At 37.6% G+C, this 15,838-nt stretch overlaps 2 protein-coding genes across 2 annotated transcripts; both read left to right on the top strand.

The window, feature by feature from the left end:
• Nucleotides 1–2,570: 2,570 nt before the first annotated feature.
• LOC110022146 (berberine bridge enzyme-like 23) lies at nt 2,571–6,953 on the top strand. The gene is made up of 2 exons (XM_020720957.1): nt 2,571–2,774; nt 5,533–6,953. The coding sequence occupies exons 1-2, from the start codon at nt 2,575–2,577 to the stop codon at nt 6,917–6,919; spliced, it is 1,587 nt and encodes a 528-aa protein (XP_020576616.1). The 5' UTR covers nt 2,571–2,574; the 3' UTR covers nt 6,920–6,953.
• Nucleotides 6,954–11,040: 4,087 nt separating this feature from the next.
• Nucleotides 11,041–12,864, top strand: LOC110022170 (berberine bridge enzyme-like 23). Its single transcript, XM_020720986.1, has 3 exons — nt 11,041–11,103; nt 11,171–11,365; nt 11,857–12,864. Exons 1-3 carry the CDS (start codon nt 11,041–11,043, stop codon nt 12,862–12,864), a joined length of 1,266 nt encoding a protein of 421 aa, XP_020576645.1.
• The last annotated feature ends 2,974 nt before the right edge of the window (nt 12,865–15,838 follow it).

The following is a 15,838-nucleotide window of genomic DNA, read 5'->3' as shown; positions in this document are numbered from 1 at the left end:
CTCACACCTCTCAACTACGACCTATTTGGGTCACATCTTATGCAGCTCCCAATTCTGGTCATTGTGGCCTACGAACTTTATTAAAACTCACCATTGTAACCTACGTGATCATTTATGATTTACGTGGCTCACGAATATGAAGCTACAAACTCTGGCTTTGTGCCCTATGGACGTTATTACAACCTACCACTACGGCCTACATGACTCACAACTCACGCAACTTCTAAGCTCGGCCTTTATAACTTACAATCATTATTGCAGCTCTCCACCATGTCCAATGTAACCAACTACGTTTTATGTGGCTTACATCTCTCACAACTCCCAATTCTGATATTTGTAGTCTACAAATGTAATTACAAATCACCAATATAACTTATGTGGCAAAGAAGCCAAGAAGATAAAGCTCAAATGTCTCGTTGCTTACAGTGGCATTTGGACTTTGGCAGTCCATACTGGACTCTCATCAAACAATTTGTCGTAAGATACGTAGAGATCAACAAATTAATCAAACAATAAACAAGAATAATTGAATGAAATGATCCAGCAAGAAATGTTATTGAGGTTGCCGAAAATGCAAGGCCATAATTATAAAGTTATTAATGAAAGATTTATAATCGATCAACAACATTATGAAACTCTCACTTTCAACTCATCACGTCTTTATATACAGATAAAACAAGCTTAAAGAAGTTGTTAACTTTTGGTTTTAAAAGAAAACAATTAAATTTACTTAACATAAGCAATATTACTATTTAATCATTATACTTAATTAGACTTATTAACTTTATATAAATGAAAATCGTCTTTAAAATTAGTTATCACTGATTTTCTTAATAAAAAATGTCATAAAAACTAGTTATTTACTATTTTTTAATGAATTTTCTTTCTTCTCGGGCTGGGAATTTGTCCACCCTAAGCATATCATGGGTCCGCCCATGTATGTATTTATATGCATGCCCCTTTTATATTTATACCATCTAAATCTTTCATAATATAGTAAAAGCATGTCTGACTGAATCTGTCACAGGGACAACCTGCAGCCGAAACGTCTCGCAAGCAGGACAATTAGCAAGTGAGATGATCCACAGATTGAACTAACCGCAGCCTCGAAGACCCACAGCTTGGATGAACTGTAGCTTGGACGACCAACAACATGTACACCTCACAATTTGTGTGACCAACAGCCTTGACGAACAGCCTAGAAAACCCACAGCTCGAACGTTTCACAGCCCAAATGATCTGCAGTTTGAACGACCTTCAATTTGGACAACTGGCCAGGCTTACCTTGCCTATCTAAAACCAATTAATTCTAGTAGGCCAAGCCAGAAAACAGGCAGATGGCAAACTCATATATGTAAAATATCAAAAATATCATAGCAACGTCTCCATTAAAACAAGGGTAAATTTGTAATTACATATAATGAACCCTCTCCCCTATAAATAGAGAATGATTTTATGAATAAAACAGGTAGGAGAGGCCAAAGAAGACCCCAATTATCACATACTATTATTTATTATAGTGCACTTCTCTCTCTTTCTATCTCTCAATCTCTCTCCTCTTCTTAGATGTGATTAAAGAAGAAAATTGAATTCAATAATAACACATGAAAAAATATCATTATTTTTAACTTTAAAAATGTGAAATAGACCTTTCCATATTAATGCAAATCTTCCTTCAATGCTCTTGGTATGACAAGTTCAAGCGGCTGGCATGTGACGTGAGTCCAATTTCTGGGTTCTCGAGCTTAACTACCAATTTCGTCGGATTTTGATGTTTTAAAGTGAAAGGAATTTAAAAGTGGACAGATCTTGGAGTGGTTCACGAATGATCAGAAATCTCATTTTTAAAACCATTACTTTAGTTTTAATTATGATAAAAATTAAATTCTTTGAAGATTTAGAAATTAAAGCCAACGAAAAATTATTACGTCCAGACTCCGGACGTAGAGATACGTCCAGAGATACGTCAGAGTGCAATAAATCGCCTTCACATGGAGCTGACAAAAAAAAAAAAAAAAAAAAAAAAAAAAATTATTCTTCTTGTGATCTGACACAGTAACACAGAAGAATATTCCCCAATATTATTCTGCATTATTCATGTATTTTGTGGTGATATTGATGTGTTATTGTGTTATTATAATACTAAGAACACGATAACATATGAATAATATCACAATAACACTTGAATAACGCAGAATAATACAGAAAAATATAACAAAAATTTTTTTATTATTCTACATCAAGGGAGGAGGCACTTGAGAAACTTCCAAGTTTTCATAAATATTCATTCTCAATCAGAGTCGCTGATCTTCTTAAATATCTACAAAGAAATTATTGAAGTTTTAAAATTCAAATATCTCATAATAAATTTAACAGTTTCGAGATTGATGAGTTGGGTTCATTCTGGACCAATTTATTACAAGAGTAAAATAATATATCTTATAATTTCAAAAAATTTAAAGTGTATCATAAATTTCCCAACTAACGTCTTTACCGGCCCTCCCGCCCAATCATTCTCTATAAATAATATGTTCCTACAGAACCAGCCAGCTCTAAGCAATGACTCTCCGTCCGATGATCTCTCATTCCATCCCTCTCCTCCTCTGCCTCCTCTTCCTTCCCCATTTCATCTCTCACGCCACAACTCTCCCCTCTCCGGACTCCCTCCTCCAATGCCTCCACAACCACTCCATTCCCCCTTCCCTCATCTTCACCCCCAAATCCTCCAACTTCACCCCCACTCTCTTATCCTCAGCCCAAAACCCACGAATCATCTTCGACAATCACTCCACCAAACCCTTTCTCGTCATCACCCCAACCCAAGCATCCCACGTCCAAGCCGCCGTCATCTGTTCTAAAAACCTCAACTTCCAACTCCGAACCAGAAGCGGCGGCCACGACTACGAAGGCCTCTCCTACTTCTCCACCTTCGGCCCTTTCCTCATCCTCGATCTCTTCAACCTCCGCTCCATCTCCTTCAATGTCGATAACACCGTTTGGGTCCAATCAGGCGCCACGCTCGGCGAGCTTTACTTTTCCATCGCTTCAAAGAACCGAACTTTAGCCTTCCCGGCTGGGTTCTGTCCAACGGTTGGTGTCGGGGGGCATATAGCTGGTGGAGGCATCGGCACCATCATGAGAAAGCATGGCATCGCTGCCGACCACGTCGTTGACATCCACCTAGTGAATGCCGATGGGGAGATTTTGGATAGGGAAACCATGGGAGAGGATCTCTTCTGGGCGTTAAGAGGAGGAGGAGCTGCCAGCTTTGGAGTCATACTCGCTTACAAGATAAAGCTCGTGCAAGTCCCTCCAAAGGTCACAGTTTTATCCAAAACCTTAACTTTGCCGCAGGGCGCCACAAAAGCTGTGGCAAAATGGCAGCGGGTGGCTTACAGCGCAGACAACAGACTTTACATCAACGCAGGATTGATCGTGTCGAATAAGTCCGTGCAGGCCGACTTTAGTGGCTTGTTCTTGGGTGAGTTGCCGGAGCTGCTTCTAATAATGGAGCAGAGCTTACCTGAGCTAAAAGTGGCCCGTAAAGACTGCAAGGAAATGACTTGGATTGAATCCGCAGTGGTCTTCTCCTCTTTTCCAGTAATGAACATAAATAGCAGCCAGCCTTTGAGTGTTTTGCTTAATAGAAGTCCGGTGGCACCCAACATTTCTTTTAAAGTGAAGTCTGATATAGTGACTGAACCCATATTAGAGCAGAGTTGGGAGAAGATATGGAAATATATTCTCAACGGAGGCGAGCAGCTTGTGATGCTTGTGGAGCCACTAGGAGGGAAGGTTGCAGAGATAGCAGAGACTGAGACACCATTTCCTCATAGGAATGGAAGTAAGTTTGTGATACAATATATAATGGTTTGGTCTAGGATTGGGAAAGATGAAGCAAAGAAGCATATTGAATTTTTGAGAGGGTTTTACAAGTTCATGGCTCCATTTGTTTCGAAGAAACCTCGAGCAGCTTACCTAAACTTTAGAGATCTGGACTTGGGGCGAAACACAGAAGGTGTTATAAGATACAACAAAGCGAAAGTATGGGGAAGCAAATACTATAGAGTCAACTTCAAGAGGCTGGCATATGCCAAGTCTAAGACGGATCCGGATGACTTTTTCAAAAATGAGCAGAGCATCCCGCCACTGTTTTATTAATAGACATAATTAAGATTTTATTATTTTGAATTGCTCTCCTAGCTTTCGTTGAGCCTCCATGATTTTATTTTATGCATCTTTTCTCACGTTTGAAATTGAATATCTCCCATGTTGAGAGGTCCAACGCCATTATTTTATTTCTGCCTTTTATTGGAATACTGCTTGAAGCATCCATCATATATATATATATATATATATTCTTAAGACATTTTGTCTTTTATTTATTTGTAATTTTGTGTTGCCGATTATAAAATTATGATGGTCTTATGAAGGTGATATAAATTATATGTCAGTATTAGTAAATATTATTTTTACTGAAAGTTTATTTAAGTGGAACTTATAAATAAATAAATAAAATATGATCAAGATGAGTATTATATTGTTATTGCGTAGAAGTTCTTATGTGTTTATTTTTATAATGAGGGTTGAAGTTGGAATGGTATGAATATACATTTTATTATTTTTTTGTCATAAATTAAATATATAATTTTATTTAACTTTTTGTTGTTAATCTTTTTCAATATTATATAATAATGATTTTTTAGTTATTTGAACTTTAGTAAAGATGAGGGCTGACACATGTCGGAAGGTCTGTTTTGATAGAATGCTTATTCAGCGTCTTAGCGTTGCATGAAAATTCTGCACACACTCAGATAATTCAAGTGAATTGTAGAGACACCAAAAGGTTTATGTAAAAATATCTTGAGAATGGGAAAAAAACTATGGGGTCTAGCTTAGTTGAAATAATGCACTATGTAATAGTGATTTCACAAACCCACTTTTTTTTTCCAAGTTAGGGAAGATTGAATTGCAAAATTGATGTAAAATGATATTTCTGAAATAATATTTGTAACGTAGCTGCGAAATTTATAGTCGATTATTACGCAGGCAGTAGTACACTGTGAATATTGTTGATGGTGGTTGTAGTGTCAGCTTGTCATAGAAGTCATAGTTGAAAGTCATGATAATAATTTATTATATAGGTCGTACATGGTTGCTTCAGGAGCGTCCATTCGCCACAAAGGTCGTAATATAGAGATGCAATAACATCCATAAGCTGTAGAAGTCATAGTTGGAAGCTGCATCAACTATGAGTTGTGTAAGCCGTGGTTGGTCACAAGGACCATAGTGATGAGATGTAATGACGTATGTAAGTCATAGAGTTAGTTCTTATAGACATGGTGTATGAATAAGATACAGGAAGACTATCCTACCATAATCATGCTCAATAAATGAGTTGTCGAGGTGGCAACAATGGATGTCCCTTAGCTTGAAAATGCATCTTTTAAACTTGATTTATGGATGAGACATGAGATGACTTCCCTACTACAATCATGCCCAGAGTGATAATGTGAACGATTTTCGAATCATCTTCGACAATCACTCCCCCAAACCCTTTCTCGTCATCACCCCAACCCAAGCATCCCACGTCCAAGCCGCCGTCATCTGTTCTAAAAACCTCAACTTCCAACTCCGAACCAGAAGCGGCGGCCACGACTACGAAGGCCTCTCCTACTTCTCCACCTTCGGCCCTTTCCTCATCCTCGATCTCTTCAACCTCCGCTCCATCTCCTTCAATGTCGATAACACCGTTTGGGTCCAATCAGGCGCCACGCTCGGCGAGCTTTACTTTTCCATCGCTTCAAAGAACCGAACTTTAGCCTTCCCGGCTGGGTTCTGTCCAACGGTTGGTGTCGGGGGGCATATAGCTGGTGGAGGCATCGGCACCATCATGAGAAAGCATGGCATCGCCGCCGACCACGTCGTTGACATCCACATGGTGAATGCAAATGGGGAGATTTTGGATAGGGAATCCATGGGAGAGGATCTCTTCTGGGCGTTAAGAGGCGGAGGAGCTGCCAGCTTTGGAGTCATACTCGCTTATAAGATAAAGCTCGTGCAAGTCCCACCAAATGTCACAGTTTTGTCCAAAACCTTAACTTTGCCACAGGGCGCGACAAAAGCTATGGCCAAATGGCAGCAGGTGGCTTACAAAGCAGACAACAGACTGTACATCAGCGCACTATTAAGCACGGTGGGTGGGACCGCGGAAGTCATCTTTAGCGGCTTGTTCTTGGGTGAGATGCCAGAGTTGCTTCTAATCATGGAACAGAGCTTACCCGAGTTACAAGTGGCAGGGAGTGACTGCAAGGAAATGAGTTGGATTGAATCCCAAATCGTCTTCTCCTCTTTTCCTGCACCTAACATAAATAACGACCTGCCTCTAAGTTTTTTGCTTGATAGAAGTCCGAGAGCCCTCAACCTTTCTTTTAAAGTGAAGTCGGATATAGTTAGGGAACCCATTGTAAAGCAGAGCTGGGAGAAGATATGGAAATATGCTCTCAAAGGAGATGAGCTACTTCTGATACTTATTGAGCCATTGGGAGGAAAGGTTGCAGAGATAGCAGAGACTGAGACACCATTTCCTCATAGGAATGGAAGTAAGTTTGTGATGCAACACATTGTGGGTTGGATTGGGGAAGGAAGAAAAGAAGCAAAGAAGCATATTGATTGGTTCAGGGGGTTTTACAAGTTCATGGCTCCATTTGTCTCGGAGAACCCTCGAGCTGCTTACCTTAACTTCAGGGATCTGGATTTGGGGAAAAACACTGAAGGTGTGGTAAGCTACGACAAGGCACAAGTTTGGGGAAAAAAATATTATAATGTCAACTTCAAGAGGCTGGCATATGTAAAGTCTAAGACGGATCCCGACAACTTCTTCAAAAATGAACAGAGCATTCCGCCATTGTTTTATTAGTTTATAGTTTCATTGTTGTAAAATAACAGCTTATTGAATAATCTGTTGCTGATAAGCTTGTTAAAAATAATTTAACTATAAGTTAGGTGTGATGGTTATTATAAATTTTTTTTTTTAAAATAGTCAGACCGCAACCAGAAAACTGTCACCGCACCAATATTTTGAAAATGCATAAGCTGTCAAAACCCAGTTTACTCAAACATGTCAGGTGCGTTTTCAAAACGTCATCGCACCAAATAAGCTGCTCCAAACGGACCATAGTCGGGCGGTTGAGCTTCTTCTCCCTCACGCATTGAATTTAATGAATCCAAATTTATGTAATTTATTGGATTTAATAAATTTTATTTAACATAAATCTTAATTGCATCCAAACACAAACTAAAGCATCTGCAATTGAAAAGAAAGTCAAAAAATTTCAAGACATTTTGAACCATTTAGACGTGTAGGTCGGTTCTTTCTCTCAACTAAGCTATGGCTGAACGCTTTGGTGCTGGTCTTTTTCAATGCGGTGTAAAAATTAGATTATGTCTTTAGTTAAATTTATTTTAAATTATTAATATTTTTTTCCATGATCATTTTCAATTGAATTTTAGTTCCCAAAATTTGGAAGCATGGATTGAACTTCTTAGCATTTATCCAGAGTGAATATTTTAATTTGAACCAATCCTTGTCTCTGTTCTTTCATAATAAAGTTATCATTTTAAATAAATCTTTTTGTTAAATTAATACCGGCCCTTCGCTAAAACAAGCAAAGAGAAAATTTATTTTAAATAAAGAATTAAAATCCATGACAAATTAAAAGTGATACATCATGAGAAATTCCCAACATCAAACAATAATGTTGAGGCAACACACGGATCTCCGGGCAATCGTTTGAGTAAGAAATATTTAAACTTCGATCAAAATTCATTATGAGCTCCATTTCAGCAGACTTATAGTAAAAGTGACAAACTTGACGAACCGGACCCAATGATACTAAAATTGATATAATCTGAACCAAATCAACCTTCGATCAAGTCATTAAACCATTATTGGAAGTGTTATGGGCTTATTTGAAAGGTCAAACGGATGTCAAATATGACGAGCTTATGATCGAATCAAGTGTTTCAGCAAGCAAATTTAACGAGCAGTAGATTTCTGAATTACAATATTCTTAAGACACTCAAATGTCCATTAAACATCGTATAATCGAAGAAATCTCACGGAGTCGTCCGATCAAAATAGTTTATATTTCTTCATTATTATAACAGGGATTCTATGAATAGAGTCTTACCCCTCTTTATGAGAAAGGAAAAGAGAGTTGGAAGCCTGAAGAAGATCGAAGCTTAGAGAATGAGCTAAAGTTCAAGATCAACTCGTCGCCGATCACCACCGACCATCAGTCACCGACTGCCGCCGATTACCTTCGATTGCCGTCTCACTTCTTACAAAAAGTTAACACGCGTAGAAACTTTATAACTCAAGAGATTGTGCAACCATTTTCTGCCCGTGAGACAATAGATTGTAACTGCAATCTCAAAGTTGTAGTGAATCAATTCAACTAAGTTACACCCATAATTTTTTCTTTTATGAGCTTTTCATGTAAAAATTTCTGGTATTTTTACTGGTTATTTTTTTCATCTGAGTGTGTGTTGAATTCTAGAGCAACACTAAGACGATAATTTATTACTTTAGAGCTTCTAACGTTCATCAAAAAGTTTAAAAATATAACTTTGCATTTATAAAAATATAGGTATCCTGAAACTTTTGTCAGTTATGATTTTTAAAACTAATTTTCTAATTTTTTATTAATATGATCATTGTAATGATAAACATAATAAAATTTTCTCTTATGAAAATAATTATAATATATACATACATATATATTGAGAAAGATGAACACAGAAAATAGTGTATGTGATTTTAAGTCAGCTCGCGGTGAAAAAACACTGCTTCAACCATGATGTGAGTAAGTGCATCTAATGCATGTGCACTTGTAATAATAATATAAATTTTATTGGAATGAATTTATTTACGCCTTTTTAATGCACATAATTAAATTAGTAATAAACGAAGGGGTCCGGTTGCTGTACTCATTATTCAGTATAAATCATTACAAAAGAAAGTTTTAACATTTTTTCATCGACAACACAGAACTCGGGAGTAAATGAGTCGAGAGTCGTGCTAAATTTGAGATTCAAGATTAATTTCTTTGAATTTGAGGTTGAGTATAAGCTCAATTTTATGAGCTAGAGCCAGCTCACGAGAGTTGATTTATTTATTATATAAAATAAAATAATATTCGTTTAAAATTATGTTATTATAAAATCATAAATAGAATGAATAATTTGAAAATAAATAATAAGAATCATTTAATCTAAAAGAAAATATTATTTTTAAAAATATTTTTAATGTTTAAAATATAAAATCTTTAAATTTATTATATTTTAAGTATATTTTATATTAATAGTTATACTCCATCAATAAATTATTATCATCATACATGAATCTCAACGCAAGTCATGGATATCGATGCACATTTGTAAGAAAAAAATATTTAAATTTTGATTGAAGTCATCCATTGCACCTATTATAGAAAACTTATAGTCAAACTGATCGGCTCGGTGAGACTGATTTAATGGTACCAATAGTGAACCAATTTAAATCAAATCGAGCCCCGATCATGCCAATAAATCACTTTTGGATACTTTCTAAACACATTTGGAAGTTCAAATGAATGTTGAATACGACGAGCTTATAGTCGAATCAAGTGTCTTGACAAGACGAATCCAATGAGTCGAAGATCACACAACTCTGACATCAGTAAGGCCTTCAAATGTCCATCAAACACTTTTTGATCGAGATAACATCTCTGAGTCATCCGATCAAAGTGGTTCATATTTTTGCATTAATTGCACCAAAAACTATAAATAGATCCCCATCCCTCTCATGAGGGGAAGGAGAGTTTAAGGCTTCAGGAAAAGCTTGAAGCTTTTAGAAAGAGCTAAAGTCCAACATCACTTTTGCCGCCGTCGATCATTGTCAACTGTCGATCACTGTCAACTACCACTCATATATCATCACCTATCAACATCATTCGCCCCTGTTCCTCGCAACAAGTTTATTCGTATATGGAAGACCGTCAACTACCACTCATATATCATCATCTATCAACATCATTCGCCGCCTGTTCCTCGCAACAAGTTTATTCGTATATGGAAGTCGTAATTCAGAAGACTTTGTAACATTTTCCCACTTGTGAGATAAGAAGTCTCTGTAATCATCAACTTATGGTGGATTTTTACAACAATGTTAGACTCTGTCATTTCCCTTTACAGGTCTTCCACGTGAAAACTTGTGTTGTCACTACTAGTTGTTTTCTCTCTTTTGAGTGTCTGTTGAATCTTTGTACCATGCTAAAGCGATAATGCACCATTCTATTGCTGTGAATTTTCTAACATACATCAGTTTGGTGATGTCTGTAGGAAAAGAACATTCCTACCACTAAAGTACTTACAATACTTTTTGCATGGTCACCAAGTGCAACGCTCGAACCAACGGAGCATCTCACTCCAACACTCATCAATCCAGAAAACAATCAAGAACCAAGGGCGCCAGCCTCTGCATCCTCCCACTCTAGAAGTCGTTACCTAAGTCTGGATGGTGCCTCGGGTCCTTCTCAGGAAGACCAAGTATGCTGAATAGAGGAGTCCCAACATAAGATCCTTCAGCTTCTACTGCAATCGATGCCCATGCACCCAAATGGAGCTTACTTACCCACCAGTTCAACATCCAACAGGAAATACCCCACTTACAGGGTTATCTCTCAATAATGAATCCATTTCTCTGTCGAAACGAGCTGTCAATGTCCTCGACATTACAATATCCACTCATTCGTCCTATGTAGCTCATCTGTCGCTTCCGCTAATATCATTTGTAATGAGCTACAACGCCTGGTTCGGGAATAGTTCCCTCTGGATAAAAGGGATCGTTTTCCCGCTCTCTTCAACTTTCAAGAATCGTTTCCTTTAGTTGACGCGGTTCTCCGACACCCAATCCCAACGAGCTTTAAACTCCCGAATATCGATGCCTACGGAGGGGTAACTGACACATACGAGCACGTCGATCACTATCATACTATCATGCACATTTATAGTGCATATGATGTGCTTCCCTGTGACTCTCAAGGGTCAAGCTCGCACATGGTTCTACTCTCTCCTGAGGGGCACCATCAATACATTCAATGAGCTTATTAGATTATTCGTATAGCAGTTTGTAGCAAATAGAAGGATCATCAAAGATTCATCTCACTTATCGGGAGTTCAACAGAATGAGGGGGAATCCATCAAGGAATACTTTCACAAGTTCTCCACTGAAGCCCATCAGATTCTTGGAGTGGATTTGGAGTTAGTCCTTCTTGAAGGGCTCTGCTTAGGACCTTTCTATTCATCAATAATGCAGGAGACGGTGCGCTCTTACACTTATCTCATCCATCGCGTCAAAACTTAATTTTCTGCAGACGAGACCATCATTGTACATAAAGAACAATTTCAGTGATTGAAAGGCAAGCACAAGATTAACGTCGGGGATACCGATCAAATCTTACAGCGAAAAATGTTCGGACCACAAGGGAATCGTGAACCACAATAAAAAAAAGAATAAATGTCACTCAACGCATCAAGTGTCAATATCCTAATGTCCATCAAAGATGAGAAATATGGTGGAGACCAGTTTCAATATTATCTTTTCCACCATGCAAAAAGGCATTCGATGGAAAGATGTTTTCAATTAAAAGAAAAATTGAATGTCTGATGTGTCAAGATCATCTAGGTCGCTACTTACAAGAAGAAGGAGAGGGGAACTAGAAGAGAATCATTGGAGTTATCGAATGAAAAGTACACCTCCAAATTATCATATTTGAATAAGAGCTGGCTTGTAAACTCCTAACATTATTTTAGTATGCCGACCACGTCGTTGACATCCACCTAGTGAATGCCGATGGGGAGATTTTGGATAGGGAAACCATGGGAGAGGATCTCTTCTGGGCGTTAAGAGGAGGAGGAGCTGCCAGCTTTGGAGTCATACTCGCTTACAAGATAAAGCTCGTGCAAGTCCCTCCAAAGGTCACAGTTTTATCCAAAACCTTAACTTTGCCGCAGGGCGCCACAAAAGCTGTGGCAAAATGGCAGCGGGTGGCTTACAGCGCAGACAACAGACTTTACATCAACGCAGGATTGATCGTGTCGAATAAGTCCGTGCAGGCCGACTTTAGTGGCTTGTTCTTGGGTGAGTTGCCGGAGCTGCTTCTAATAATGGAGCAGAGCTTACCTGAGCTAAAAGTGGCCCGTAAAGACTGCAAGGAAATGACTTGGATTGAATCCGCAGTGGTCTTCTCCTCTTTTCCAGTAATGAACATAAATAGCAGCCAGCCTTTGAGTGTTTTGCTTAATAGAAGTCCGGTGGCACCCAACATTTCTTTTAAAGTGAAGTCTGATATAGTGACTGAACCCATATTAGAGCAGAGTTGGGAGAAGATATGGAAATATATTCTCAACGGAGGCGAGCAGCTTGTGATGCTTGTGGAGCCACTAGGAGGGAAGGTTGCAGAGATAGCAGAGACTGAGACACCATTTCCTCATAGGAATGGAAGTAAGTTTGTGATACAATATATAATGGTTTGGTCTAGGATTGGGAAAGATGAAGCAAAGAAGCATATTGAATTTTTGAGAGGGTTTTACAAGTTCATGGCTCCATTTGTTTCGAAGAAACCTCGAGCAGCTTACCTAAACTTTAGAGATCTGGACTTGGGGCGAAACACAGAAGGTGTTATAAGATACAACAAAGCGAAAGTATGGGGAAGCAAATACTATAGTGTCAACTTCAAGAGGCTGGCATATGCCAAGTCTAAGACGGATCCGGATGACTTTTTCAAAAATGAGCAGAGCATCCCGCCACTGTTTTATTAATAGACATAATTAAGATTTTATTATTTTGAATTGCTCTCCTAGCTTTCGTTGAGCCTCCATGATTTTATTTTATGCATCTTTTCTCACGTTTGAAATTGAATATCTCCCATGTTGAGAGGTCCAACGCCATTATTTTATTTCTGCCTTTTATTGGAATACTGCTTGAAGCATCCATCATATATATATATATATATATATTCTTAAGACATTTTGTCTTTTATTTATTTGTAATTTTGTGTTGCCGATTATAAAATTATGATGGTCTTATGAAGGTGATATAAATTATATGTCAGTATTAGTAAATATTATTTTTACTGAAAGTTAGTGGAACTTATATTTAAGTGGAACTTATAAATAAATAAATAAAATATGATCAAGATGAGTATTATATTGTTATTGCGTAGAAGTTCTTATGTGTTTATTTTTATAATGAGGGTTGAAGTTGGAATAGTATGAATATACATTTTATTATTTTTTTGTCATAAATTAAATATATAATTTTATTTAACTTTTTGTTGTTAATCTTTTTCAATATTATATAATAATGATTTTTTAGTTATTTGAACTTTAGTAAAGATGAGGGCTGACACATGTCGGAAGGTCTGTTTTGATAGAATGCTTATTCAGCGTTTTAGCGTTGCATGAAAATTCTGCACACACTCAGATAATTCAAGTGAATTGTAGAGACACCAAAAGGTTTATGTAAAAATATCTTGAGAATGGGAAAAAAACTATGGGGTCTAGCTTAGTTGAAATAATGCACTATGTAATAGTGATTTCACAAACCCACTTTTTTTTTCCAAGTTAGGGAAGATTGAATTGCAAAATTGATGTAAAATGATATTTCTGAAATAATATTTGTAATGTAGCTGCGAAATTTATAGTCGATTATTACGCAGGCAGTAGTACACTGTGAATATTGTTGATGGTGGTTGTAGTGTCAGCTTGTCATAGAAGTCATAGTTGAAAGTCATGATAATAATTTATTATATAGGTCGTACATGGTTGCTTCAGGAGCGTCCATTCGCCACAAAGGTCGTAATATAGAGATGCAATAACATCCATAAGCTGTAGAAGTCATAGTTGGAAGCTGCATCAACTATGAGTTGTGTAAGCCGTGGTTGGTCACAAGGACCATAGTGATGAGATGTAATGACGTATGTAAGTCATAGAGTTAGTTCTTATAGACATGGTGTATGAATAAGATACAGGAAGACTATCCTACCATAATCATGCTCAATAAATGAGTTGTCGAGGTGGCAACAATGGATGTCCCTTAGCTTGAAAATGCATCTTTTAAACTTGATTTATGGATGAGACATGAGATGACTTCCCTACTACAATCATGCCCAGAGTGATAATGTGAACGATTTTTAAGCCACAATGATGGTTTCCCTCATGCTAAAAATGCTTTTAAAGTCATCTTTTTGTGACTTTCTTCTTTTTTTGCAAAATTAAGATGGGTGAGAGAGGTTTTAATAATCCTTCTCCATTAGTGTGATATGTATCATTTAAAAATAAAGCAGGGGTTGGGCTTCTCAACTTGAATACTATGTCGAATAAGATTCTGTTTCTCATAGATTGAGCCTAATTATTACGTTTCTAATGATTCATGGTGGTAGAGTAATAAATCAGTGTCTTAGCGTTGCGCGAGGATCTAACACACACACATACAATAGAGAAGTAACATGAGACAACATGATTTCTTACGTGAAAAACGCTGAGAGGGACAAAGCCATAGAGCCTAGCCCATTTGAAGTAATCCACTATGTTGTTTTGAGTTCATAAGTTTACTCTTCTCCTGAATTACGAAAGATAGAATTACAAAATTAAAATAGTAGTCCAATTCACATAATTGTGATTGTACAACTACAAATGTAATTTTTTTGTGGATGTAATGGCCTCATCTTGTCATAGAGACCGTAGTTGATAGTCGTAGTGATGGTTAGCTATATAAGTTGTTGTTGGTAGTTTCATGAGTGATGGTTGACATCACACGTCATAGTGGAGAGCTGTAATAACATTAGTTGGCCACCAATGTTATAGTTGGAATTACAGTGAGAGCATATAGGTAGTAGTTGGAAGCTGCATAAATTGCGAACTATGTATGCCATAGTTGGTCTCACAAAGCGTAATAGTGAGTTGTGATACCATCAATTGGTCATAAAGGCCATAGTGAGAGGCTTTATTGATAACAGTCAGCAAAATAGGTTTTTGTAGACCATAGAGGCCAGAGTTTAGAGCTACAATAACATTTGTAGACCGTAGAAACTGGAGTTGAGAGCTACGTGAGCTGTGATCCACCAAGCTTATAGTTGTTCACATAGATTGTGATGAGCTGCAATAACACCAATAAGCCATAAAGGTCGAAGTTGAGAGCTACAAGAGTTGTTTGTCACGTAGGTCGTAGTGGTGAGTTACAATAACATCCATTAACCACAAAATTAAGGGTTGGAAGCTGTAATAATGTCCACGGACTATAGATGTGAGTGTTGAGAGCTGCAATGTCATTCATAGGGCAAACATATTGGAGTTGTTAGTTGTGTGTATTGTGAGCCACATAGCTCATAGTTGGTCACATACGTCGTAATGGTAGACTGCAATAGTGTCAGTTGGCCTCAATCATCATAGTAGAGGACGGGCGTCAGTTGGCCACCAAGTTCCAAGTAGAGGGCTGTAATGTCAACTAATGTTACATTAGATCTGTGGTGCATCGTTACATCATATTCAACGTACATTATTATACCGTTTTTGGAGTGCATCATTACATTACATTCAGAGCACATATTTGCTCAATAGGATACTTCGTTACTCCATCACGTGCGTGTCATCATGTCAGGTGCTTAACATTGCAAATGTTTCTTAGAAATTGTGAGGTTAATTATTTTGAATGGTACTTTGTTGGCGATGAGGAGGGGGCTGACGACGATGGTCGAGGACAGCTAGCAAGCAGTACGTGGTCAATTGTGGTTGG

This window comes from Phalaenopsis equestris, unplaced genomic scaffold (genome assembly GCF_001263595.1).
Source record: "Phalaenopsis equestris unplaced genomic scaffold, ASM126359v1 Scaffold000174, whole genome shotgun sequence".
In the NCBI taxonomy this organism is placed as follows: domain Eukaryota; kingdom Viridiplantae; phylum Streptophyta; class Magnoliopsida; order Asparagales; family Orchidaceae; genus Phalaenopsis; species Phalaenopsis equestris.
The sequence above is the reverse complement of the archived record's forward strand: the minus strand, read 5'-3'. Positions and strand labels throughout refer to the sequence as shown.